General features: G+C 35.1%; 2 protein-coding genes across 2 annotated transcripts; one reads left to right on the forward strand and one right to left on the reverse strand.

Annotated features, from left to right (window-relative positions):
- Window positions 1-200: 200 nt before the first annotated feature.
- LOC147486099 (dnaJ protein homolog) lies at window positions 201-2,807 on the reverse strand. The gene is made up of 7 exons (XM_086575134.1): window positions 2,568-2,807; window positions 1,946-2,259; window positions 1,602-1,845; window positions 1,296-1,494; window positions 963-1,194; window positions 619-862; window positions 201-512 (listed from the first exon to the last, which is right to left on the reverse strand). Exons 1-7 carry the CDS (start codon window positions 2,718-2,720, stop codon window positions 462-464), a joined length of 1,437 nt encoding a protein of 478 aa, XP_086431260.1. The 5' UTR covers window positions 2,721-2,807; the 3' UTR covers window positions 201-461.
- A 644-nt stretch (window positions 2,808-3,451) lies between these two features.
- Window positions 3,452-10,919, forward strand: IQD5 (IQ-domain 5). Its single transcript, XM_086575135.1, has 7 exons — window positions 3,452-3,625; window positions 4,057-4,174; window positions 5,449-5,697; window positions 7,214-7,441; window positions 8,325-8,438; window positions 9,519-9,996; window positions 10,486-10,919. Exons 2-7 carry the CDS (start codon window positions 4,091-4,093, stop codon window positions 10,635-10,637), a joined length of 1,305 nt encoding a protein of 434 aa, XP_086431261.1. The 5' UTR covers window positions 3,452-3,625; window positions 4,057-4,090; the 3' UTR covers window positions 10,638-10,919.
- Window positions 10,920-22,466: the final 11,547 nt, after the last annotated feature.

Raw genomic sequence — 22,466 nt, forward strand, 5'->3', positions numbered from 1 at the left:
GTTATTGGGGCGGGTGTCAGGTGGTGGCAAGGTGAGGGGAGGTGTAGGCAGTGAGTGAACTTAAATTTTAACATTTGGGAGATCATAGTACAAATTTACAACGCCAGGGTGGGTTAAAAGAATATACAGACACCACAATATATAGGCCAATAACTTAGCACACGCTGTTCCAGATATTGCTACCAACCAGAACTTCAAACTTCATCAAAATAAACGCATAAAAGCATTCGATTGCAATAACAAGACGGATTCCATGTCCGGAATACAAAACATAGACAATTCCAACAAGACACAAATGACTCACAATCAGAAAGCACACATTAACTCACAGACACCATCCTCCCCAACCTATATAGCATCTATCTACAAGGTTATAACATCCAGAAGGGTTGTTGACACTAGTATACTACTACTCTTTTTTCAAATATTTACTAAGCATTCTGCCTCTCCTCAAAATTCCTCTACTCTTTCTGTTTGAGAACAAAAACTATGTCTCCTGTGACGGTGTCAGGCTGCAAAACAGAGATACACCAAGTCAGCAAAACCAAATCATTCATGACAATCTCAAACTAGAAATGACTATACACTTCACAGAACCACATAAAGAGATTAACATACAGCTTCATCAGCTTCTCCAGGGAATGTTATCTTCTGTCCAATCTGCATACCCTTTTCAACATGAACTTCCAAAACCTTCTTCTCCAGCACAACCTTCTCACCCTTGCAAGAAGGGCATCGGTCTTTGTCATTGATGGTTTCTCCGGTTCCTTTACACTGATTGCAAGGATGTTGCATCTGCTGAATCATACCAGAACCTTGACAACTAAAACACGTCATTGAAGCACCAGACTTAGACCCTTTGCTGCAATAAACAAAAACAAAAAAGTATGTTAAGTAAGAAGAATACATAAATACATATAAACCAGGACAAGCATTAGATATAACTAACAAAATATACTCACCCATTGCACTTGGAGCAGAGGATGTTACGAGAAAGTGATAGCCTCTTAGATTTTCCATTATACAGATCCTCGAGAGTAACCTTGAGGGGATAAATGACATCCTCTCCCCTCCTCTGCCCCCTTCCCCTGCTGCTACCACTGCCTGCCCCACCAACATGAATGTACAACTTCCCTTTCATAAATGGCCTCTGGTACATTGGCATTCCTTCATCATTAATTTCCTTGAATTGATCTATTCAACCAGTAACACACAAGTTCAGAAACTAAACAGATGAAAACAACCAATATAAAAACTAATAGCACTAGAGAGACAGTTAGGCAAAAGTGTCTTACCAGGCTTGACAACTTCCCCAGGTTGGAATTTGATGAGAAGTTGCCTTGCATCCAAGTGTGTCAAAACAAATTGGGACCCACATAGAGCCTCAGTGAGGGACAGTGTGTGTTCAACAAAGAGGTCATCACCCTTTCTCTTGAATTTTGGATGCTCTTTCTGTTCGAGAACAATAACTATGTCTCCTGTGACGGTGTCAGGCTGCAAAAAAGAGATACACCAAGTCAGCAAAACCAAATTGTTCCATGACGTTCTCAAACTAGAAATGACTATACACTTCACAGAACCATATAAAGAGATTAACATACAGCCTCATCAGCTTCTCCAGGGAATGTTATCTTCTGTCCATTCTGCATACCCTTCTCAACATGAACTTCCAAAACCTTCTTCTCCTGCACAACTTTCTCACCCTTGCAAGAAGGGCATCGGTCTTTGTCATTGATGGTTTCTCCGGTTCCTTTACACTGATTGCAAGGATACTGCATCTGCTGAATCATACCAAAACCTTGACAACTAAAACACATCATTGAAACACCAGATTTAGACCCATTGCTGCAATACACAAAAGCAAAAAAATATGTTAAGTAAGAAGAATACATAAATACATATAAACCAGGACAAGCATTAGATATAACTAACAAAAAATACTCACCCATTGCACTTGGAGCAGAGGATGTTACGAGAAAGTGATAGATTCTTACATTTTCCGTTATACAGATCCTCGAGAGTAACCTTGAGGGGATAGATGACATCCTCTCCCCTCCTCTGCCTCCTCCCTCTGCTGCTACCACTGCCTCCAAAAGGACTGCTGTCGCTGAAGAAGGACGAAAAATTATCAAACGGATCATGGCCTCCCCCACCACCAGAAAATCCTCCTTCCTTAAGTGTATCCTCACCATACTGATCATACAGTTCACGCTTCTCCGGATCACTCAAAACCTCATAAGCCTGGCTTATATTCTTAAACTATAACCACAAACACAACATTCAATATCTGTTTCACTAAAACATAACTAGAAAATATATGCTAGGTATAACACTAAAACAATCCAATAAGTAAAACTCATCTATCCTAACTTCAGCTCACCAAGGCTTGACGAGTCAATTACTCAATTCCTATGGCATTGGCAATGTGGAAGAACAACCGCACATACATTAACAACAGCAAACTCTTTGTTTCTATAAAATTCAGACACACAATTTATACAAAACATTGTGAATTATACCATATGTTTACTAGAACATTGAGTGATTGAGAGACAGAAATATTATACCTTCTCTGGGTCTCCACCATTATCAGGATGATTCTTAATAGCAGCTTTCCTATAAGCATTCTCCAAATCATCTTGTAAAGCATACTTTGAAACGCCCAGTAGTTTATAATACTTTGTGTTATCACTCTTCTTTGCTGCTCCTCTTCCAAACATCTTCCTTCAAATCTAAACAACCCCAACTTCTCAAAGTCTTCGGAGTCAATGAGAATGCATGAATCCAAGGAATAATGGTCAGTCACTAATCCAAATTATTATTTATTAATCAGGGGTATTTCTGTAAGACCACTTACTATTTTTCACAAAGACACATTCATGTCGCAGAGTCAGAAACAAAAACCAACAGTGGGGACCATATAGAATAAACAAACTGGATCAAAATATCTTGAAATTTTGTCCTGATTTGTATCGCGGGTCCTGTTTGATTTTACTGAAATTTCACCGTAATTCTTGACATTCTCAGACTTTCAACATAATTCTGTGAGCACATATCATAAGCTGCGCCCAACCCAAATAATAACAAATCAGAAAGCTGGACTGAAAATGACTAGGATTATCAATGGGTTTCGATAATCTGATAATTTATCTAAACCAAACTGATAAAAAATAATTTGAGTTTTGATAATTTGATTTGTGCTCTACTAAACCGATATGATATTAGTTTGGTTTCGGATTTGTCTTTCATCATCAGACCGATAAAATAATATTTTAATAATATTTATAATTAATTTTGTATATATTTTATCAATTGTGTGGCTAAAATTAAGATTTAACTAAAATTATCTTATAGTTTTCGTTGAGATTTCGATAAAGGTGCGGTTCGTTAACTGTCGGCATTGTTGAAATGTTGTTAATCATTTAACACCTGGTCTATTTGAGTGAAAACCGGCTGAAAAGAAAAAAGGCATTTTTTTAATACTAAACAAATAAGTGAAGAGAGAGAAACACAGAATTGATTGATTGGATTTTGAAATAAAGAAAACTTCTTCTTCTTCTTCTTCTTCTTCTTCTTGTCCTTCTTTTTCTTCACTGTTGATAAATGAAGATTCTGTTTGTTTCAGGTCAGCTTTTAAGATTCTTTTGTTTAACTATTTACTTCATTTTATGTTTAATTGTGATCTATAGATCTATGTTTAAGTTAGTTTAACTCAACTGTTTAGTGCATGTTCATGTTCATGTAAAGATTATATCTTTGTAACTTGTTTTCAGTTCTAACAGTATAATTCAAGTTCAATTGTTACTGTTATTGTCATGGGAATTTATGGTGTTTTAGTGTTAGAATGTATTAGACTTATTTGAACACAAATAAAATATATTCATGCTCATAACTACATTCCCACATTCATCAAAGTCTAATTTAATGTTCCCTGTGCCCAATCTCCACGGTGTAAATGTTACTCTACCCAGTATGGAACATTGCGCAATCTCCTTTTTTTCAACGTGTCTCATATATGTACTATTCACTGACTTGCCAAAGGTATTTTTGTGACAGGTGTTAATTTGTTATAGAAACATCGATTGGAATCATGGGCGTATCTGGGAAGTGGTTGAGAACATTGGTTGGCTTAAAGAAGTCGGAAAAGGCAAAATCTGCGGAGAAAGAGGACAATGTGGGTATTACCAGCAATTTGGTATTCGTCCATAGTAATGTGTGTTTGTTAATGCCTGCAATTGTCTTATTATATATCATTAAAAACTCAGATGATCTTTTGATTGAAATTAGGGATTCTAGATTATTTTTTCTTTTTTATTCCCTGGAGAAATGTAGCCTCAAAGTTACTGTCCTGTTCCACCTTCCAACCACCTTCCAATGAGGTATGGAAAATGAGGTACAGAAACTATGTAAGGTTCCGATTTATTTGCGGAATAACTGTTTTACTAGTCGATAGAGTCTGCCCGTTTACACTAAATATTTATTTTCCATTTCTCCTCTTTATATTTCTCGGTGTGTTGTGCAGTTCAATGATGTATATTCTGTCTTGCCGTATATAGCGTGCCAAGTTCATTGCATGCTGTACAAAGTTATATGCTCTGTTTGGTTCGGTGCACCGAGTTGCAAATGACAAATAGCTGCAAATGGCATGTGATTGCATTGCATCCAACTTACTTGTGCTTGGTAAACCCAAGGCAAAAGGATGTAAAGTTGATTACATTATACCACTTCTTTTTTTCACATCTTATATAAGAGAAACCACCTCTCTTGTGTTTGCATCTATTTACACAACTTTTTTGGCTGCAAGTGGATGTCATGGAAACTACTTATATAGTGCATATAATTGCAACATGTTGCATCAACCGCCTATTTGCGTTTTGCTACCAAACACTGTTTTGTGGGTGGTTACATGGAAATAGGTGCAATTGCATGTAAATACATCGAACCAAACAGAGCATATATAATCTGGGACGGCATGAATCTCTACTTAATGGTTTTAGCATGCACATTTAGAGATTCAAGCTATTGTTTCCCACCCCTTTGTAGTATAGTCTAGGTTGCGTTTAAACACTGGATTTTGGAGCCTTTGATGGAAAACCCTGGTTTTTGGCTTGACATATAGAAGAGAAGTGTTTAATCTATTGGTAATTTGACTAGACTTATTACGACATCAGTATCTTAGTCATGCACTCATGCAGATTGAGAATGTATAATGAAGATAAATATACTAGTAGCATGGATTAGGTTTTGTTAGTTAGAAGTGTTACGGCGAATATCTGTATTTCAATTGTGCTTTATCTTATTGGAATTACTCCTTTCGATTCTATTTTACATGATCAACTTGCTCCGTCTGTAAATTGTTTGCAATTTATGATAAACTTTTCTGTATATTATCTTCTCAATCTCCCCTTTCTCTCTCTATCTGACTTATTTCGTTTTCCTAAAATACAGAAGTCAGCAGGTGGTGGTCGGTTTTGGCACCGGAGAAAGGCCTCTGTCGATTTTGATGCAAATATTTATAAAGAAGATTTTGCTCATAACTCAGCTCCAGAAATAGGCGATGCCAATATCCAATCCAGCACAGACACTGCAAGCTCCCCTACTAGCTCACTCCAAGTGCAGAATGTAGCTCAAACTCAACAATTTGTAAAAGAGGAATGGGCTGCCACACATATCCAGAGAGCTTTTCGAGGATTTCTGGTGTGAAGCTATTCTTTTGTTTTACTTGTTGTCAATGTCATTTCATAGTTAACGCCTTATTTCCAGTTAATTCTAAAAGATAATTTGTTTTATGGCATGCCCTAATTGTAAGAAATGCATCCTCTATGAATGTGAGAATTAGATAGCCAGTGTCAACTAACATAATGCAGGAATTTTCAAATAAATCTGAAATGTGCAAAGGCTACATCCCGACCGGCTTTAAATTTTCACTTTTAATTGTTTATTTATTAATTTATTTTTTCATTTAGTCAGTCATTTTTTGGTGATAAGATAAATTCGGTAAAAGATTCAATGTTAGTTTGGAAAAACATTAAAAATTTTATACACGATCAAAATCAGGGTATCGATTATTGAAAATGACGAATTATTATGTGGAGGCCAGAGCCTGGAGCCTGGAGGGTTGATAAAAATGGTTTGCTAGTCAAAATTAATATTAATAGAATGAAGGAGATGAGGACAATGTGATGAAGATGTTGTAAGATTAGGAAAGCCAATTCAGAAGCACATTTGATATTAACAGGACTGAAAGGCTGCCGAGCAATGCACACTACGAAAGCCATTTTCAGTTTTGTAGATTGAGTTGTGTGAATTGATCATGTGACTTACTGTCACCTAGACTTTCAAATCCAGCACCTCCTTGGTCCAACGGACCGTGTGATTAGCTGGATTTGCTTTGATCCACAGTAATGACCTTTAAAGTATTGTGAAGCTATTACTCACAAGATTCTGCTGGGGTATTTAAGCACCTTGAAAAGGATATAGACAAGGTAGTGGATGGGATAAAAGAGGAACTATACGATTGGGCATGTGCAATATACTTCCTTCAAAGGGGTAACGTATTGAGACTTATGCGTAATCAGGAAGAGTGGTATCTCTTGTAGGACATGTAGTTTCTTGGCCTACTTCTTGTAACATGACTACTTTGATCTATCAATTAATTGAGATTTATTATTTTAGTGGTCTAAGATTTTTAAAGAGTTTAGGAGCATTCCTTTTGATTATTTTGTGGTGATGTGGAATAGGCTTTTGTATCTAGATGTAGGGTGATTTGTGGTTCTCGAGTTAGCCTCCTATTGCTATGTTTTTTCTTTTGTTTCATTGTAATAGTAGGCTTCCTTGGCCTACTTTTATTTTTGCTTTTAATGAGAATCAACTTTACTGAGCCAAAAAATATAAAATAAATAAATAATTGGTTTTTATTGATATGAAAAAAAAGTAATGTGAAGATAATGATGAGGATGTTGAATTATGACCAGGACATGATTAAGTTACCATAAATTGCAGATGCACAGCTAGATATGGTTCAAATTTATTAAATCGCATAAGTGTAGAAATTTCACAGCTATTTCATACAGCATTTCTTTGGGTAAACCAAATTTATCGCCTTATTATAACTTTTATTAAGAATAGAAGCAGAAGTACAACTTTTGTTTTAATCTTCCATGCATTGCCATTCTTTTCTGATTGAACCGTGACCTTAGCTCATATCTATTAGGCTAGACGAGCATTGAAAGCTTTGAAAGGTTTGGTGAGGCTTCAGGCCCTTGTCAGGGGTCATGCTGTGAGAAAGCAAGCTGCTGTTACACTTCGCTGCATGCAAGCTTTGGTGAGAGTTCAGGCACGTGTCCGTGCAAGACGTGTTCGAATGGCCTTGGAAGGTCAGATGTCGACACAGAAGTTTCAGCAACAAATTGTACAAGAGGCTCATGTACGAGAGATTGAGGTAAACATCATTTAGTCCTTCAATTTACCATGTTCAAACAAATATATATACACCTTTCACGTTTCGATTTTACTCACTCCCTTGCTCTTTGGAAACATGTGAATTCTGAATTAGATGCTGTTTACAGTTTACTCCCTTTCCTAGGAAAGTTGAATTATCCTATGGAGTTCACCTTGACTTCTTAGCTTGTACCTACGGTCATCCAAGAAAGTATTGCAAAATATTTTGGTATTTCAGAGTTCTAGCACGAGACACATGAGATATTGTTGTTGGTTTATTTATTTATTTTTCCAAATAGTTATGACTTTATTTCTTAATCCCTTAAATTCCCCTTTTTCCAGATGAAGGTGGGAAGTTAACCTAAGACCTTGGGCCCAACCTCCCAAGTCTTGACAAGTAGGCTATTTCAACACTGGTATACTGATATACCACTTTTTTCAAATTTTCGGCAATCTGTCAGACGACACATCGTTTACTCAACCCCTAAAAAATTTAAGCCAATTTGAAACTTTGAACCATGCCTGTAATAATGCAAGTTGCATTATTTTGCGTGAAATTAAGGTAATACAGTTATATGGAAATTAATGGTATGTTTATTTGCCTTCTTGGTACAAAGGAACCTGGAAAATTTATTGTTGATATAATAGTAATATATAGCAGGCAAATTTAAGAAATGTGGTTTTGTGGTTACATGCTGGCATTGAATTGAGTGTGAGCCTGTGAGGGAATTAGAAGAGTATGCCAGTCATAGGAGAACATTGTTCAGGAAGTATAAGTAGTAGTTTTGTTAATGTTGCTTACTTCCTTCTTCTCTTTTATCCACTTTTACTTCATCTTGTTTGGCTTCTATAGATAATTATACCTTTGTGTTTGTTGTTGGCAGGAAGGGTGGTGTGACAGTGTTGGTTCTGTGGAAGACATTCAAACCAAGTTGTTAAAGAGACAAGAAGCTGCCGCAAAGCGTGAGAGAGCCATGGCATATGCCATGACTCATCAGGTAAATATCGGAAAGTAGGCTCTGCTGGGATAGAAATATTTTATTTTCAATTTGGAAACATTGTTTTACAATTTGGAGTAACTTTGAACCGTCAAGTACTTAAAAGAAGCGTGGCAGAATTTATAAAGGGGTTTTTTCTGAATTAGAATGCCAGTGACTAGGTTGGAATCTTGTAATTTTCTAAAAAGGTCATTGTACAATGGAGAGTAAGAAACAAAAGAAGTATCTTATCCCTTAAGCCACTTTTGCTGTTTATTTATTTTTACTCCATTTAATGTTGCAAACAAAGAAGGGTGTGTCTTTATATATGACATGGATGCACTTTCTCAAAACTTGTCTAGTTCCCTAGCTCCCAATCCTTCTAAAAGGAATGTGTAGGAAAGCTTCTGTGGATGGTATAGTATCAGTGTAATGCCCGATAAATGGATTTTGGTGTAGTACGTAGAACAGCCAGGTTGCAACCAAGCTTAAGTACTATATCTCTTGTGTCAATCTATATATATGAACGGACAGTATTTTTCAGTTTGGATGATTCTCAGGTTAGAATTATCTAGGTGTTTCAGAGCATTACACGGAGTCTAATATAGGTTTACGTTTGATATCACGAGTGCAGAAGTGAAAATGAAAGAGGAAAAAGAATTCTAGATATCCAAAATATATCACCTAGTTAATAGTTCCTTCTCCAGGGTTCTGCAGAGATACTTTGTACTTGTATTAGAAGCTGACACCAGTAGCTGTCCTGTAACACAATTAACTCTTATTTCTGGTGTAATTTCTTTGTTCATTTCTTTTCTGATTGGTACCATAGGTAACTCTTGAACCAAAACCAAATGCCTTCCAGTGGTACAGGTTTCTGACTCATCAAAAGAGAAAAAAACTACTTATTCTGAAATGTCCAAAATATGGTGCCTTAGTGCCTACTTCACAGATCCTTTTCCTGTGTTCTGCAGAAACACTTTGTATTAAAATCTGATACTTTTCGCTTTCGTTGCGACATAGTTGACTATTTTTCTGTTCTTTTTCTTTGTTCATTTCTTTCTGGTTGGTACCATAGCGCATAATAAAACATTCTCCCTCCAGTGGCAGGCAGGATCAAAGCAGCAAATAACCCCTCCTGGGTTCGAACCAGATAAAAGCAACTGGGGATGGAACTGGTTGGAGAGATGGATGGCTGTTCGTCCATGGGAGAACCGTTTCCTTGACATTAATCAAAAGGATGGAGTTCCCAATCAGGAAAATGGACCGGTAGAGGAAAAAATTGATACCAAGACTCCGCTTGGATCTGGTAGCAAGAAACCCATTTCGAAACTTCATTCCAATCTCCCTAGTAAAAAGAATGCTGCATCTCCTTCTGATGGAAGTGGATCATCCAGCAAGTCAACTAGGGTGTTGGCAACATTGAACACGCCGTCAAAACCTAAGCAATCTCCTGAGAAGCCAGTGGAAGAGACCAATTTAAAATCCTCTAAGACTGGTTCCAGATCCTACAGCAGTTCAAATGAGAAACCCATACAACTTGACTTATTGGCAAAGAAGCGGTTGTCCCTTCCAAACAACGGTGCGTGCTTTTTTCACATGCTAAGGCCTGTAACTGTGCATGCCTTCTTTTTTACCTTTCTAATTAAACTATTGCTTGGAAGTTGCGACTACTGTCTTTCTGATAGTTTTAAGTGCTAAAGTTTTGGGTGAAAAAATCAAGCAGATTTGGAATGAAATCTAGTTTATATCTGAAACATGAATTAAGAAATTGGCATCACACAAAAATTGGTCACTCGGTTCCGTATTGTCTAAGAACACTTCTGTTTGAAGAAATTAGTAGCAATGGGGCATGGTAACTAGAATTAATCCATGATTGTGTTGCTGAATGCAAACGTTGGGAGTTAAAAGAGGTAAGTTAGGCCTGTCCTTATATAAAAAGTTCAGTGGTGTCAAGTCTTAAAGTTCTTAACATGAAACAATTGGTCTCAACTATGAAAGTCGATTTCTTAATTGTTGAGTAAGACTTTTATATCGTCTATTGACTGACCAGTTTGATCACAATGAGTAGGTACTGCGAACCAAACCACGAGACGTCCTAGTAGAACTGTTTCCAAGAAGACACCAGATGCAAACAATACCAAGGATAAATATAGCTTTGACGGAAGGCGTCATTCAGCTCCATCAAATTCTACTCCACATGAAGTCAAGCTGCAGATCTAATAAGACCTTTGAAGAGTTTACATCAAGGCCCACTGGAGGATTGGTGCTGCTGGTTCGGATTGTACATAAGGTCTGCTTTAGATTGGAGGTGCAACCATGTTTTATTTGTTACATGCATTCTGTTCGGCAGAGTCACAATGGCAGAATTAAGGGGGCGACCTTTGGTGTTGTTTCTCTTAGTATCTATAGGAGCCGATTTCCACTGTTGTAATTATAAGTTATGACTGTTTAGAATGTTACTTCATCTGGTATTTATGTATTTGATGTTGAGCTGTTTCATTACTATTTATCTCATTTTTATCTTATTTCCAACTGGTGTTGGCAGTTGTCACCAGCTATGGCTGACACTCTTTTTAACTGCTTAAAATTGACAAATATCGCGAACCAAGGTCTTACCCCGAGGCCCATGAAATTATTTGTATCAATAATTTTTTATCTGATCTCAGTCAAAACTCAAAACAGATACTGTAAGCAAATAACTGGGATTTGCAGAGACTTTCCTGCAGACAAATGCCGAGGTGTTGGCAATGAAATATACAGCGTGCACTGCACGCTCAAATTTCTGCTAGTACACAGTAGGAATCCCGACACCATGTTCCTTCGAAAAATACTACCAGATAATGGCAGAAGCTCCCCTCTGCAGATGTATGGGATGAAATCGAAAAAAATTAATTATGTTCTATAATGTATGAGATGTACCCTCTGAAATTTACTTCTAACCTGCATTTAGCTCAAGCTAAAAGGAAGCATCTTCACTAGACATTAAAGACTATTGCTCATTTGCTTGGTTAAAGCATGCCTAAATTACGGAGTCCTGATAGCTATCATCAGTAATCAGTAGTTCAGTAGTTCAGTACATAAGAATCTATTGCTTTGGATCCTTGAGCAAATCAGGTTTTTCTTCTAAGTAGGCCTGGGTTACAGTACACGTCATATACTCACAAACACGTCTTGGTATCTCAAATTCTCAATTGAGGATCAACAAAAAACTTGTAGTTTGAAGGTGGGACACAATGGCCTCAAATTGTAAATTTTAGTTATATGACATTTTATATCCGAAATTGGTTGTGCGCAAGGCTTTGCTGAAAATGGCATCACGTAAAAAAATATTCTTATAGCAACTTGGACATTAATCTTTGAGTTTAATCTCTAGCACAATACAACAGCTAAGATGTTATAATGGTATCCGTCCCTAGTCTTTTTGAGGCTGATATGTTTTATCGTGTGCCACTGATATGTTTTATCGTGTGCCACGTTGAGTAAGTAAGATTTGGTAAGAATTGAAAAAGGGTGTCCACACCCCCGTAAAAACACTCCCGTACCTAATTTAAAGTTTTTGTCATAACTCAATAACCTCGTCAATCCAATAATATCTTCCAAATTAATTTGAGATATTTACAATAAAAACAAAAAAAAAAATAATAATAATAATAATAACAACAACAACACATTTTTTGAATACCTATTATTTTTGAAAAAGAAATCAATATCACTTTTTTCTTTTGAAAGAAGAAAAATAACACGTTCTTTTTCAATTACAAGTGAATAACATAAAATATTTAGGATTTAGTATGACCTCCCACGGATAAATGTATATTAAATAAATGATTTGTTTTGTCTTTGATACACCTAATAAAAAAAATAGTTTAGAAATCTAAATATATTTAAAATAATTTTATTTATTTATTTTTAAATTGGAGTAAGAGAGTGTTTTTATGGGTGTGTCTAAAATCACTTCTGAAAAAACTGAAAAAAAAAAAAAATATATATATATATATATATATATATATATATATATATATTTAAAAATGGTCAAACCATTGTGTAAGTATAAATGTGTAACTAATCTTGGATTAGCGAAAAAAAATAAACTGTGTAACTGACCTTCACCAATTCAGGTGCGAATAAGTACATCCCGACAACACCAAACGTCACATCGACATAGAGTAGACCCTGAAATTATGGAGTGGGAAGAAGACAGCATTCACAGGGTATTACCAGTGGTACGCCTTGCCTTATTTCAAATTTTCAACCAGATTCTGCTACACATATAAGCTAACTTTTGACTGTCCTATTTTTCACACACAACATTACAGCATTTACAACCATAATACAAAATATCTCGATATATTATAATATTTGGAGATATTTATTTAGATTTCAGAAAAAAAAATATATAAATATTACGATATGTTTAGAGATATATATAACTGTAAATATCAGTGATATTTTAACAATATTTATGATATTTGTGATATTTTGAGATATTTAATAATATTTTATGTATATAATAATTTTATTTAATATTTACCATTATATTTTAAATAAATATAAATAATATATCATAATATATCAAGAAATATCTATAATATCTATGATATTTATCGATATTTTAGATATATTTACAATATTTACATGTGAAACAATATCAAATATTTTAAAGAAAGAGATATATCTATAATATATATCTAAAATTAAATATCAATAAATATCTATATTCTGATATTTTATACTATGTTTATAACTATGCAAAATATACAACACAACTAGTATTAGCCGAGCTAGAGATTTGATGCCTTGCTGGCAAGATGAGGTTTAACATTTTTGACCAGTAGCTGGTTTTTGTGATTGAGTCCATTCGTTGTTGACACACTTTATTAGCTAAAAAATGCCTAAATTTCATAAGGCAACGCAGTGCAAGTGAAAAAACAACAAAATGCAGCTGGAACTTTGGAATAAATCCAAGATCTAAAAATTAGATCACTAAACCTGAAGACTTTAACAAAAGATGATTGCACGCGCATGATAAAACAGAATCCTATGTAGGTAAGTACAAAAGTACAGTGCAGTAGTCGAGACTCGAGAAGAAGTGTATTAAATTTGGTTCTTGTTGGGTGTTAAATCTTGATTCTTGGCCATCAATGCTAACGTGCAAATAATGTGCAAGCTAATAATTTGCCCATTGCTGAAAAAAGTGCTAAAAACTGATGGTGCAAAACTGCAAATGCGCAATAGATCCTTCTTCACAAGTTCACATGCATCTTCTTTTATTCAATGCTGAATGGCAGAATGGGTGCAATAGTCATGAGCATGTAAAAAGATTCCCACACGGATCCGATCTGAGGTGGGCCCAACTATACAAAATGCCAACAAATATTGTGTGAAAACTCCCATTTCGAATAGCTGAATATGTCGTGGGTTGATATTTTTACCTGTTGAAAACTTAAAATATTATCGACATCAATTTCTGATCAGTGATAAAGTTTGCACCAAATTGTGTGGTCAGAATTTGAATTAATGTGGTCATTTTTGCTACGGGTTGGACCCTGTAATCGAAATTGCATCAATATTAGCTTAGATGGAATTACAGAACATAGCTGCTTGCCTGCTTTCTTCTCCTTTTCCTCTTCCGTTTTCTTTTTGTTGCAAAAGGTTGTTGAGAACTTGAGATAGAAACGGTAATAAAACCATGGCAACATTTTAATTTTTTGTTCAAGGTAACAACGAATATGACACTTAATTGACTAGGTTGTTTTTGTAGTGTTTTGTTTAGAAGTACTCCTAGTCGGCTCTTCCTAGGGAAAATCATACTGTAGCCCATAACTTAAGTAGATGGGCATGGCTTCATGGACCGATGGCCTTCACTATTCTTTCTGGATCTTTTGTTACTCCTGCTGCTTATGGCTGAATAAATATTTGCTCATTATGGCACTATGGCACTATGTGTACTTAGAGCATCATCAAAGCATTGTTGTAATCCATTTATAATCCATTTTCAATGTGACAGTTGACAATTTATTTAGCAATTTTTGTCATCAATGCGCTGTCAAAACATCATTTTTATTTTAACAATTGTCAAATCTGAAACCAAATTCATTAAGAATATAGAAATGACTCGCACGGGACAAGTTGTCTCATCCAAGAGTGGGACGGGACTAATTTTGCCGTCCAGATTTTTTTTTTTTTTTTTAATAAAAAATTCAAACGGCTCGATTTTGTACCGTTAGAATTAACAGCTATATTAACGACTATATTTAGTTCCGTTGGACTGGGCTTATATATATTGCATATTTATTTAACTCATTTTTCACCCATTCACTTCATCTTCCTTTTTCTTCTTTTATTCTTCACCAAAATCACAAAATATCTTCACAAAGGTCTAGAAGTAGAGGAAATAGAGGTGGTAGAAATAGTGAAAACCAAAGCCAAGAAAATAGCCAACAAACCTATATTCAAGGTTGTTCAAAAAATTTCACAGCTATAGAAGATGAAATTTTATATCATAGTTGGATTTTTATTTCAGAAGATGCAGTTGTTGGAATGGGCCAAAATAGACATGTTTTTTTTTTGAGAAAATTGCTGATGAAATGAACAAGCGTATGAGCCAGCTTGGTCATGTAAGGCAACCACGAACTGGTGGATCGGTTCAAGCGCATTTTCACATCATCCAACATGCAGTAAGTTTATTTCAAGGTTATTATGATCAACAATTGAGAGTGAATGCTAGTGGTACTAATGCGGATGATACAATGTCACGAGCTCGTACTATTTTTTTAACTGTTCAAAAGGAACAATTTAAATTTTAGCATTGTTATTGGATTTTAATTTTAAGTCCAAAATAGAATCATTTCTATCAAGCTAGAAGTGATAGTAGTTTAAAAAAAACAGATAACCACTTCTAGTAGTGATGTTAGTGGTGGCATCAGTTGTGGATCAGCTGCTAACAACAATATTGAAATAACCAATATTTTGTTAGATGAAGAAAGTCAACCATCGAAGGAAGTGCCCGGATCAGAAAAATGGCCAAAGGAAAGAAAGTTTAAGAAAATAGATGTTGATGAAGTTATGCACCAAATGACACAAACTCTGAAAGAGGTCAGAGACAATCAACTTACAACTACAAAATATCTGCAAGAACAAACAGAACTAAAACGATAAATGTTCCTCTCAATGAAAAAAAAAACAAAAAACAAAATATTGAGGCTTGAAGCACAGAAAGAACAAAAAGCAAGTTTAGCGGTATTCAACTGACATTTTAGGAAGCTAAGCAAACAGCTATCTATCGTAAGTGGGTTGAATAAGAACAAAGTATTCCTGTTGCTCCTTCTATTCCTAATTATCCAACATTTTCTACTACATACATTCCAACCCCTCATAGTCCATACATTCCAACCCATCATTCTCAATAGTTTGGCTCTTTTTATTCTTTTGGATAAACAAAGAGTGCTAGTCAGTCTCGTGGTAGGCAAGCACGCTCTCCCAATCCATTTATGAGGGATGAAAATGAAGAATATGAAGATGATGATTTTTAGTTATAACATTTTTAATTTCAAGTATGTTGTAACGTTTTTAATTTCAAGTATGTGCAAAATCTTATTTAACAAATCATAATCTTATTTAAACAAAACAAACTTGATGAAAGTACACTTCACATAAAATACATAAAGCACACTTATTAAAAAATACATTTAACAGAAAATTCAACTAAGACAAATCAAACTTAAACAAACTTATTAGTTGTTCCTTTGGTTGTGGCGTGCACCATAACGTGCCCAATAATGTTCAACCAGATCATTCTTCAATTGTCGATTAGTAGCTCCTCAACGAATACTTAATGTCCTGGCTACCATATTTTGCACAAACAGATGGTCATTACTCTGCATCTCAACTTCATGCCGCAACCGTTCATCTGAAGGTGGTTTCCACTTTGGAAGTTCTACATTACGTTCATTCTCAACAATCACGTTGTGAAGTATAATACATGTCTTCATTATACGGGATAAAGCTCCTCTGTCCCATTGACGAGCAGACCTGCTAACAATGTAAAACACCAAAACCACGTTCCACATCTTTACGAGCTATTTTTTACGCTTTTGCAAAGTTAGTATCCATGGGAGTAGCAGGAGATGAGATTGTTTGAATCAGTGTAGCCCATGGTCGATATATTCCATTAGCAAGGTAGTAGCCCATGTTGTAAAGATTGTTATTAACTTGATAAATACAAGCTAGATTTGTTTTATGACTAAATTATCAAATAAATGAGAATTATCTAACACATTAAGATCATTACACGATCCATCCATTCCAAAGTATGTGTGCCAAAACCATAGCTCCTGGTCTACAACTGCTTCCAAAATCACAGTCGCTTTTCTAGCATGGCCTAAATGAGTTCCATGCCACGCAGTTGAATAATTTGTCCATACCTAATGCATACAGTCTAAACTACCCAACATACCTGGCCAACCGCGTTCTTCACCTATTACAAACAAACGTGTTACATCTTCTTCCATTGGGCTTCTCAGGTACTGTTCTTCAAAACAGTTGATAGCTGCATTGCAGAAATGATGAAGTGATTCTCGGGCCATACTCTCAGCAAGTTTTATCTAGCGATCCATTGAATCAGCTGGACAACCATAAGCAAGCATCTGTATTGCAACTGTTATTTTTACCAAACTCGAAACCCCATGCAAAACAAGCGCATCACAAGAAGGTTTAAAATACGGATCAAAATTAGTGACAACTTCCAATATATTGTTAAAAAATGGTCTTCTCATATGAAACCTATGACGAAACTTACCTGCTTTATAAGTTGGTCTAGCAGCAAAATAATCAGCCACCAACCGTTCATGCGCACCAACATAATCACAATTAGGGTATTCTCTACCATCAACAGATCCACCCCATTTTGGTACAGATAAAGCGTTGAAAGTCATAATCATTGACGCCACTACAACTACATCACTTTGCATTTGTTGAACGATTGCGGTATTTTTATCATCGTCGTCAAAAATTAGTTAACTTACTCTTTCGCACCAATTGCTATTATGACTACTATAACCCATGAGACAAAATATAAAAAGTTTATAACTGATGAGAGGAGATGAAGAAATAAAAAAAATGCGTTAATGCTTCACATGTGATTCATCTGATATATAGAGTAGAAAATGGAGGGAAATGATGGGCGCGAAAAATGGTTTGGTGCCATAGAAATGGAGGGAAATGATGGACGGAACAACTTTTGCCGTTTATAAAAAAGAAATGTCTGGATGGGACAACTTGTGCCGTGCGAAATCGAAACAATAATTTTTTGGATTTCGAGTTGGTACTTGACTCGTTTTTAACCATTTTCGTCTACTAAAAACGCTGACGTGTCACAACAAAAAATAGAAACGCGTTGATGATGCTCTTATAAATGTAGTATTCAAGTATTCAACAAGCATTTTGCCGCACTATATAAATGAGATTCCAATAAAAACTATAGAAATGTGTCTTTTTGTAGTGGTGTATAATCTGTGAGGCTTCGACTCACACTATCTTTCATTGACATAGAGAGTCAATACCAAATTGTAACACAACCCTGTTTTATCTTATATATAATATAACACTTTTTACTGATAAAAAAAAAAAAAAACTATAGAAATTGTGTCAAAGTGCAACATATATCGAGTTATGAAGCAATTGTATTTTAAGCAATTCCAATCAGAAATATAGTCTAACATTCATTTACTGGTTGAGTCGGATTCGAGTCGGATACGAATCTAAATTTTTTTATAGTATCTGAACCCAAATTCAAACCAAAAATTTTTTGCAAAATTTCACCGGAATCTGAATTCCAAACCGAATTGGGTAACACTAAAAATATAAAAAATTACACAAAAATGTATTCGAATATGAACCCAAACCCAAATTATCCCTATCCGACCCGAATTTAAATAGGATTAGAGAAATATATCCGAATCGGAAATATTCGGGTTGGGTTGGGTTGGATCGGGTCGAGTCGGATTCAATTCCCCTGCCCCTTATGTGCAGATCCTAAAAGTTGAAATGTTCAATTTCATGTGCACCTCTGTAAGTTACTTGACCTAAGCAGAGCAAAAAAAGAGTAAAAATGAACGACTAAAGTGATTGGTGATATGTAGCTATCATACCATGCGTTTGATTTAGTGGTTATCATATATATACTATAATTTCAAGATCTATTTGCACATAATTAACTGGCTCTAAATCACCATATCTTAACTTTCTTGTTCGTGGCTAAACATCCATATTAGTGGATACTTTCTATACATATATAACAGTATTTGGTGAGGAATTTGATGCTTGGCTCAACGCCTTGGGTGAGGTAGGTATTTTTCTTTTGCTAATGGAATAAACGTTGTGAAAGTGAATAGTTTTTGTCACTTTGGATAGAACATAAAGACATTTTCCATTAGTACTAATTTGATTTAAATATACTTCATTTTGAAAACATCCAAATAATGTATTCGAAGATGTGAGTTTAAAGGTTTTGATAACTAAAAGAAGCTTTTCTTATTGAATCAATATTGTCTGACTAAGCTAACCAACTTCGACATCTATACTTTTTGGGATTTCAATCCAAATGAAGAGTGACAAGGATTAGCTTAGCTTGACCAACATATTCCTTGAGGAATAAGCTAGGCTGAGATATAATCATAGTTTGAGATTTCAAAATTCTCATAATTCCAAAAATCTGAAAATTCGAAATTAACTATATTTCGACCCTACGTTGGATTTCCATTCCAACTATTTTCAAAATATACAATATTTTCGATCCTATGTTTTATTTGTTGATTTTCTAAAAACAAAATATTCAATAGAATTTTGATATTCCATTCGAAATCATGAACACTTGGTATAATATATACCTCTAAAAAAGCATACTTAGATAAGGGTGGAATTTGAGCCGAGGGCTCGGAGCTCAAATAAAAGCTCATGTAACAAATGAGCCGAGCTCGAGCTCAAATAAAAGCTCATGTAACAAATGAGCTTGATGAAGCTCGGCTCGTTTAGTTCAAATAACATATTTATAGTGTAAAATAACCGGTTTTGCTCGAAAAGAAGCTTTTCTTATTGAATCAATACACTCGTTTAACTATATGAACCGAGCTCGAGCATCAATTTAAAGCTTCGTGTAATTAAGAGTGAAAAGAGCTTGAGCATGGTAAAACTCGGCTTGTTTAGCTCGAATTCCACCCTTAGACTTAGAGCATCTCTATATGGTAGTATAATCTGTCAAAATCTTCAAATTTGAAGAAATACTTCGAAATCTTTCGGAATTCCATCTCTAAGTGGCCTCAAATTCGGTCGCATCACCTGCTTGTTCGCATTTTTGTTCGGAAATTTGGCAATTTGGATGCAAATGCGGAGCGACATTGGTAATGTCGCGCGCCATTGCAAATGTCGCTCAATTTTTTTTTTGACTTTGACAAGCACCACGCGCCAGTGGTATTGTCGCGTGCCACTATTACTGTCACGTGGGTTTTTTTTTCGCTTTTGAAATGGTTGTGCGCCACTCGTAATGTCGCGTGGGTTGTTTTGGAAGTGTACATGCGACACTCCAAGTGTCGTGCAACAGTGGTAATGTCGCGTGGGTTGTTTTTTGATAATGGAATTTGCAACCACCTAGAATTAGTCGAAATTTGCGACCAGATTTTTCGAAAAATTTCTTCAAATTTGAAGAGTATAATACCACCACCTAGAGATGCTCTTATCTCTAAAGGTAAGAGCATCTCTAGGTGGTGGTAGCATACTCTTCATATTTGAAGAATGCGAATGAAGAAGTTGGTCGCAAATTTCGACCAACTCTAGGTGGTCGCAAATTCGATTACCAAAAAACAACCCACGCGACATTAGCATTGTCGCGCAACAGTTGTAATGTTGCCCATATATAATTTGAAAACAACCCATGCGACATTAGGAGTAACACGCAAGTGAAAAAAAAAAAAACCCTACGACATTAGAGTGGCGCATGCACTGAAACCGGCGTGTTGTTGGTTCAAAGTCAAAAAGTTGTGGGCGACATTTGAATGGCGCCATCAAAATTTTAATGTCGGCGCATCCGCATCCAAATTGCCAAATTTGCGCAACAAGAATGCGAACAAGCGGTGATGTCGCGAACGCATAATGCGTCCACCTAGAGTTGGAATTCCGAGAAATTCCGACGCATTTCTTCAAATTTGAAGAATGCAACCACGAATCGTCCACCTAGAGATGCTCTTATCATGTATATATTTCTAAGGGCATCTCCAATGGGGGTGTAAAATTACACTTCCACATAAGCTCCACCAATATGCTATTAGGATTTTAGAACTTCAATTGTAAATTATTATATAGTCCATAAATATCCACTCTCTATTGTTTCCAACGGAGAAGTGTAAAAAAAATTGATTTTAAACTCGGATGATACTTAAAGTGACGTTCCTCTCTAATATAAACTGGGACGTTACTTAAATTGTTGTATGAGTTTAAAATTTTCAAATTGTGTGAACATTTTTTTTGTTCAGACATGTATTCAAGTGTCGCCCAACTTTTTTATTAATTAATAGCGAGATGGGGAATTCCTTACCTCCTCTGTCAACTAATTGTTCGAGATTTCGGAATTTTTGGAATTCTGACAAATCCAAAAATTGAAATTCATCAAATTTCGACCCCTATTATATTCGAATTTCAATTAATTTCAAAATAATCAATATTTCGACTCTATATTTGGAATTCCGATTTTTAAAAAAACCAAAATATTGGGCGGAATTCCGAGGTTTCGTTTAGAATCACAAACACATTCTAACACTTGGGTATAAACAGTGGCGGAGCCAGAAATTTATTCTAGGGTGAGCCGATTAGCACTACAAATTTGCAGCGCAATTCAATTAGAGTGTACACATATTTCTTACTTTTCTCTTTACTTTAATATTTGTCAATCTATCGCATTTTTTTTATGCAAACATACAATTGTTAATTTAGTCTATAAATTTTTCAAAATCAAAACATATTAAAGTTTACGTAATGAATTTTTTTTATTTGAAAGAACAATCATAACTCACATCTATTATATTAGGAGGAAACGAGATTATTAATTGTGTAGGTTAGTTCATTAAATTGTTTGTTTTCTTAATTGATAATTTCTATAGATAAAAGCCATTTAAAAGTGTATACTCTTTCACTTTTTTTTTTGTTCTCATTTTTTGTTTTTCTTTGTTCAAACTATAATGCCATATGGCTTATGACACTTAGAGGAGCATACAAACATTCATGTGACAAACTTACTACGCACTACCATCTTTTCAGTTGAAGTGTACGTGGAAGCTATGTGCACTTGTTGTTTCAAATGCGTCCGTGTTCAAGTCAAAACAACTAATAAATTCCAAAATTACTTTCAAAACCTTAGCAGATCTAACTGGACACACTTACTCTATTTTAGGTTTTATAGGCATAATTGACAATTCAAAACATAATGGGTTTGATAAAGCCCTTAAGGAAAAAATTTACAAACCAAGACTAAATGTTTTTCTACCCAAAAATTCCGGGTTTCGGTTTTGAATCACAAACACTTGGTATAAACTGTATTGAATGTAAAGTTTATACCCTCCATTATAGATGCTCTAAAAAAAAACAATATATACAAAATATTTTTCACAGGTAGAAACAATAATGATCAGAGTTTGAATTAAACTGATTGATTCTTTGCATCATAGTATGAACTTGGAAAATAAAATGTGACTTTTTTTTTTTCCTTCGATAATTAAAAAAGAGACTGATAATAGACTAATATTACAAGTATATGGAAAGCACTCGATCTCGACATTCCATTTATAATTTATCGAGTGTAGAATTAAGAGATGCTCGAGCTCAACTTTGACACTACGTAACAAAAAAGATGTGGTTCAAAAGTTCCAAGGAAACGCTTTCAGTATATTTCACCATTTTTCGACAGTCAATATCGACAAATGCAAAATCTCAGCAAAATTCCAATTAATTCGACCAGTGCCTTGTCTTGTAGATATACTGAACAAATAAATTTAAAAAGTTTGA

The sequence above is a fragment of the Coptis chinensis genome, chromosome 7 (genome assembly GCF_015680905.1).
Source record: "Coptis chinensis isolate HL-2020 chromosome 7, ASM1568090v1, whole genome shotgun sequence".
Taxonomy (NCBI): Eukaryota; Viridiplantae; Streptophyta; class Magnoliopsida; order Ranunculales; family Ranunculaceae; genus Coptis; species Coptis chinensis.

What these genes read in the sequence shown, in the direction of transcription:
- IQD5 (XM_086575135.1), top strand. Translation starts at nt 4,091, where the DNA reads ATGGGCGTATCTGGGAAGTGGTTGAGAACATTGGTTGGCTTAAAGAAG. An exon ending in CTGCGGAGAAAGAGGACAAT is followed by an intron (nt 4,175 to 5,448) that starts GTGGGTATTACC and finishes CCTAAAATACAG; the next exon opens with AAGTCAGCAGGTGGTGGTCG. An exon ending in CTCATGTACGAGAGATTGAG is followed by an intron (nt 7,442 to 8,324) that starts GTAAACATCATT and finishes TGTTGTTGGCAG; the next exon opens with GAAGGGTGGTGTGACAGTGT.
- LOC147486099 (XM_086575134.1), bottom strand. Translation starts at nt 2,720, where the DNA reads ATGTTTGGAAGAGGAGCAGCAAAGAAGAGTGATAACACAAAGTATTAT. An exon ending in CTCTGCTCCAAGTGCAATGG is followed by an intron (nt 1,846 to 1,945) that starts GTGAGTATTTTT and finishes TGTGTATTGCAG; the next exon opens with CAATGGGTCTAAATCTGGTG. An exon ending in CTGGAGAAGCTGATGAAGCT is followed by an intron (nt 513 to 618) that starts GTATGTTAATCT and finishes TCTGTTTTGCAG; the next exon opens with CCTGACACCGTCACAGGAGA.